This window comes from Montipora foliosa, chromosome 11 (genome assembly GCF_036669935.1).
Source record: "Montipora foliosa isolate CH-2021 chromosome 11, ASM3666993v2, whole genome shotgun sequence".
NCBI lineage: Eukaryota > Metazoa > Cnidaria > Anthozoa > Scleractinia > Acroporidae > Montipora > Montipora foliosa.
The window spans coordinates 28670744-28676914 of NC_090879.1; the positions used below are offsets into that span (position 1 = coordinate 28670744).

Below are 6171 nucleotides of genomic sequence, written 5' to 3' on the forward strand. Positions count from 1 at the left end.
ACATGACTTTTCTCGTGCAAGACTATAAATTGCACTAGCCCGAATTTTGTTCGTCTTTGAAAAAATTTACTCGTCCTTATTTGCACGAGAAAAATCATGTGATTACCGATACAAATTAACGTCGCCATTTCAACTATTGCGTGGAATAAGCAGTGTTCGTGTTTTGAATAAAACAATTTGTGAGACAAAGGCATATCCTAATATTTTTATTTTTTCTCTTAAAGATTTAAGTGTGGTCACAGTATTGTCGTAGGAAACGCTAAAGAATGACTGGGCCTCCACTTCCCGCTCTGTGTTACGTTGATTTCAAATTTCCACTTTCTTTGCACAGCTCCAAACGCTTCAACCTTTTGATTCCACGTTGGGTGACTTCGGAATGGCCAGAGAGACATCGCAGTTAAACTTTTAAAGGCTCGCAAGAGCCCCTTAATCTCTCTTGTCTCGAAATGCTGATGTATTTTTATTCAGCGTCCAACTTTGCTGATGGTGTAATCTCGCTAGTTCGCCAAACGAAGTTAAAATTAAAAGGCTACAAACAAGAACTTGTCTGTACACGAAGAATGGAACACCAAGCCAAGCCAACACTCTCCACAAACTGTGCGAGCTTCCAGCTAGAGTCACTGAAAAATGAAGACAGTGTTGGCAGAGTATCGGAAACTATCTAAACAAAAAGACATATACATTATTTTATAGGGAAGATATCTCTTTACAAACATTGCTTTTGTTATTCAAATGTGCCAACCACAGGAACAAAAGACCCTTTGTTTTGATAGCCAATGAAGCTCTGGTTGGCATATTAATGACAATAGGCGGCGTGAGCGATATCTTCCCTGTCACGGATGGATAGGTAATTTAGGAGAGGGCGAGATTCAGTGTTTTTTTTCTTGGTGAGTAGCGGAAAAAATAGCTAATTTAAGTGTCTGCTTTCTAGAAGAATACTAAAAAAGGCCAATCAAATGGTTGCTTGCTGCTTTAAGTTTTTGATCCAGAAATTAGCAGATCACAGGGGTGACTAGTGGGTAGCCAGTTCCAGGCTCCTAGGTAGTCAGGAAAACGAAAAGAACTGCGTGCGAAAAACGAGTGGGGGCTTCGCCAGCACAGGGGCATTCTGTCTGCGCGTGCGCGACTTTGAGATCTCTTATGAGCGTATCCGCTGGCCCGCCATAAGCAGAAACCAAAATAATGGCGGTCTACCTGGCGAAAAGTTTCGAGTTCGTGTCGTTATCTGTGTAGTTTATCTTCCTTGCCTTACGTGTAGACGGTGTCAAAAGATCGAGAAACGGTTGGGCTGTTTATGGCAAAAAGTCACAGCAAAGTACTTTCGAATAATAAGGGACAACAAGTTGTTTTGGTGTGGAACTCTCACGTAGTCAGTAATCTTGCGAAAGTTGGATAATTCGAAGGGCTCTTCAAACACACATAAGCAGACTAGACAGACATTTTACCGCGTTAGTTTTGATTCCAACCTACGTGTTTACCTCTCACTGTTCTCTTTTTTTTGCTCTGTTAGGCATTCTTGTTTGAAATGTGTTAAAATATCAAGAATTTCAGCTACATTATGAAAATAAATGTTCACACCCAAAGTTTACGGTAGGTTGCCTTTTTTGGTTTCAAGTTTGTTGGCATGAACGCGAACAAGCGTGAACAACGGGCCAAAAACAGCAGCTTTGACCAAATTATGGTCTGAGTAAACAGCCAGAAAATAGGGAGTTGGTAATGTTACCACGGGAAAAATGTTTAGAAATTGTGGAACGTTTGAAGCTTCCGACAGAGAGTAAGTCATGTTAAGTCTTGGTTTCGTGTATTGCATGGAGCACCTCCCATTTGAAAATTACTTAGCTTACATGGTGTTAGCTTCAGGGACCTAGAGCAAGATAGCTGGTTAAGATTTTGAGTTTAAGCACATCCCAAATCCCTAGGGAACTAAATCTGAGGACCTGAAATAAATAACCACTGTCTAAGGGCATAGCAAGGTCTATGATTCCCATGTTGTAATTGAACAAGCTGCCATCTTGAACCTTGTACAACTGTCTCAATCTGTAGGAATGATCCTTCTCTGTGTTCATTTCCAAAGAATCAGACTATTCAAGTTGAAAATTGATTACAAAATGACAACAGGAAATTAGTAAGTTCTGACTAGACCAGGCCCAGGGAACAAAGCGATGTTAAGAGTGACACACCAAAGAGTATTCCTTTTTTAATATCAAGCCCCAAGCTTTTTAAACTTTTACAAGTATAGAACTAAAATATAATTTAGTTTGTTAGTCCTTCGGAAGTACTGTACATGTATAAGATATGAGGAAATGGTCAAAAACTGTATTCACAATAAATGGATATCCAAAACGTAATGATCACGAGTGTTTTTCTTCATATCAACTTGCTGGTCACCTTACTGAGACTATGACAAGTAACATTTTATTATGTAGGATGGATGTAACTCCAACTAGTGAAATCTTAACTGTACATTGAATTTATAAGCAACAAAGAATCCCATTTGTATGAGCCACATGAATTCAGCACATCTGTTAAATTTACTGGAAACAAATTAATTATCTATGAGTGTTTAAGATTCCAATCATAATCCAGAACTTCAAGAGCTTCAAATACGGCTGTTTCACATAAGCAATTTGCCCATTTATCTTCATTCACAACTGGTTCTCAAGGTAACACCTTTCCACAAAACTTGACCTCTCAGCCATCACTTCTGTCCATTGCTCCAATTGTTGAGCCACTCCTCATCTATCTAAACAGCAGAGAATACGCTGTCAGTTCTTTTGATCCTAACTTTTAATTCTGTACATGAAACACTTTTTCCAAAGCAAGCTTACTGATAAACCTAAGACATAAAGAATTATGGACACTTTTCGAGAAACTGTGATGAGTAAACTCTTCAAATTAAAGACATGCAATATGGAACTCTTTTCATTCTTCTAGATAATTTACATTCCCCTTGTCCTTTCAATTAACAGCCTAACCTTAAAACTAAATAATAATTTGCAGAGTACTTCTGATCATGGCTCAGAATACATGTCTGAACAGATCGGGATGTCACTACAAAGCACAAAGAGACAAGCTTCTAATGCATACAACCATTAGCCTCTTTGAAAGCCACAAGCATGGGCTACAAGGTGACCTTATTGCAATCAGCTCTTCTGGAAACATCAGTAACTTCATCAGATATCTTGCAGGAATGGTTATGCATGAGTGGGGGGCACAACTGCAAGGATCAAACATGGCCATTTTAGGTCTGAAGTAAACATCAATAATATAGGGTTTCATTTCTTTCAACTTAAGTAAACCATTCTCTCCCTCTTCCTCACACTATCTTGGTTTTTACATACATTGTAAATGCTCATAAAGATTTGCTACACTGCACCAGAATTAATTCAACATTTTTTGGGTACAAATAACATTCAAGGTAATATGTAGATGAACTCCCTTGCTTACTCTCATTGCAAATTTGAAAGTATTATTGTTCATCTAGTTTTCAACATAATTTTGTATCTTCCTTTACCCGTGAATTGTGGTGAACATTGATTGATTTTTATACTACAGTATATGGATTGTTGGAAGAGCCAGTACATGACAAATCTGATGTGTAACATATTATTTGTGAATAATGATTGTTGAGAAGATGATCAAAATATAGTGACAGGTCTTGAAGATAATCAAGTGCATGTTTCACTTATTCTAGACGGTACAACGGGATTTTGGCAAGTAAAAGGTGTTTTCCTAACATTTTTTTTGTACAAATGTATAACTAACACATACATCTAAAGAAATCGTGATTGGCATTCCTCTACAGGCTAAGGGATACACACTAAAAGCGAAATGTCTGTTCTGCCCTACAGAGCTCGTCTCCAGAATTACAACCAAATCTTTTTGAATGAGCATTCTCACTTATTTCTTAAATCGCTCGTCTAAGAACACTTGCTGAGGTAAATTCAATTGCTGCACGTAGAAAAAAAAACCGACGAGCCTCTAATGCTAGTCTGCTAGGTAACAGCATGCTAATGAAATAAACACGATAACAGAGCTTACGCCATCCGGTTCGAAAACTACATGGACAAGCTCCAAAGGTGCAATCTTCGACAGTAAACGGTAGTAGTTTGCCTTGCTACAAAAAAGAGCACGCATTTTTTCGGAATAAATAAACCAGATGAAGCGGAGGACAAATAAACAAACGATGCACTAACAGTGTTCTCGGACTTGGGGGCCGGCGAAAAAGGGTAGTTTAACCGAACTTTTGACTTAAGTTAGCTCTAGGAGATGAAACACGCAATTACAAAAATACCTACTGAAGCACAGGAAAAAAAAATTGCAAAAGTCATCGTGTATTGAAATGACACTACAACCTTGTTAAAAATGGACAACTAAATGCTCTGCACAACAGACTTGGAGAGCAGCAAGACGGAAGACTTTTGTGATCCACGACTTGGAAAATCTATCAAAACTTCCCAAATAAAAATTTGTCAAAAGCTGTTGTAATAACATTGTAATCCTACAAACAGCGCATTTTTTAAAGCCTGGAGTCCCAAGCGGCTGCAAAGAGGAAGAAGACACAATGTTATTTGAAGTAATTTAAAGCTTGGGGGCCGGCGGAATTATGATGAAAACTTACTTCAAAGTTGAAGCAAAATCAGCTCAAATTCAAAATTTCCATCTCATAAAGGATGGTGTATCTGAGGATCGTGTCAATATGCAGCCCTATGATTCATTACAATAAAGCTTCAACATCTTCAAACTAACCTGCATCATTTGCCTTCTCGTGTGAACATCTTGAACTTCGGTAAATCAAATGTCAAACTCCACTTCTTTGGGCCTTTATCTCGTTTTGTTCGCAATTTGATCATTAAAATATTCTCATCCGAACGCCCAAAAAACTCGAAGAATATCCATAGTGATAGAAAAGTGTGTAATTTTGTTACAATCTTTCATCTCTCTTGACAAAATAATTTTCAAAGTGTAGATCGCCCGTTTAAAAACCCGCGGGCAGCGCGTTCAAAACAACAATGGCGCCGAACTAGAATAATTCGATTCCGTTCGCGCATGCTCAGACAAAATGCCCATGTGCTGGCTTCGCCTCGACCCACGTCCCCACTCGTTTTTCGCACGCAGTTCTTTTCGTTTTCCCGACTATCTAGGAGCCTGTAACAGGCTAACTAGTGGGTGCAGCAAGCATGTACGTGCACGCTGGATACCCTTGGGTTCAAGAAAGAGCCTAACCCTAGCGGAGGCGGCCAGAACCAGATCTAACTGCACCGTTCTCGGGAAGTTAAAGTAGCCACCTCATAAATCACAAGTGCTCTAGTAGACAGGTGATTTGCTTTAAAATAAAAGGTGGAATCATCCGGCCACGCATACTACCTTACTGGACAACCGCCACGGACAGCACGAGGAGTCACACATCAAGAAATTTTGTTCAATAATTGTTGAAAACGACTGAACCCTGTCAATCCTCGTCGTGTTATCGACACCGGTGTTTGTGAAGCGTTACTGCAGAGCGAAGGAATGTTCTGTCCGGAGAGTGTCCCAGCATAAGGCACTGCCAGGGCTCTGAAAGGGCGTTGGATTTGTATGCGGTTGTTGAGGCTGCAAATCCAAGCCTAAAAGAGAATCTCCAGTCCAACAAAAAAAAAATCGTTTAAACTATGCGAAACATTCAAGAATGTTTGATTGATTCGCAAATAAAGGGTTAGTATCCGAAATAAGTGCATTTCAGAATTGCTTGTTTTTGTTTTCAAATCTCCCAAGCGCCGCCATCCTGAATAATTTTGACCTTTTACGGTTTCCCTATTGTTACAAAAGAGATGTTTCGGAGTTAAAGCACAAGGGAAACCGTAACACGTCACAATTGTTCAAGATGTCGGCGCTCGGAAAATTTGAAACTGAAAATAAGCGATTCTCAAATTCATCTTTCATACAAGCATTTGTTTGAAAAATCTTCGAACAAATTTGTTTGGGGCTCTTTTTTTTCTCAGGTCTTAAGTTATTAGTTAGTAGGAATGAGGGTTCGCGCCAACGGGATTTGTCTTTTTGACCCAAATTCTGCTCTTCCACGCTTTGTGTTTAAATTAGACGTCATATAGTTTCCATACCTGTTGGTCCGGGCGAAAAGTGGAGAAGATAACACATAGCAACACAAGTATCCTGACCGCATATAGCGAATGA

The 6171-nt window shown here is 39.2% G+C and overlaps 1 protein-coding gene across 1 annotated transcript in view; it reads right to left on the minus strand.

Moving 5' to 3' along the window:
• Window positions 1-243: 243 nt before the first annotated feature.
• The window catches only part of LOC137976076 (CDP-diacylglycerol--inositol 3-phosphatidyltransferase-like), a 15566-nt gene continuing 9638 nt past the window's right edge, over window positions 244-6171 (minus strand). The window contains exons 6-7 of the mRNA XM_068823340.1: window positions 6099-6171; window positions 244-620 (exon numbers count right to left, since the gene is read on the minus strand). The exon at window positions 6099-6171 is cut by the window's right edge and continues 9 nt beyond it. Of these exons, the coding sequence (XP_068679441.1) occupies window positions 427-620; window positions 6099-6171 (267 nt within the window). The 3' untranslated portion in view covers window positions 244-426. The remainder of the gene's footprint in view (window positions 621-6098) is intronic.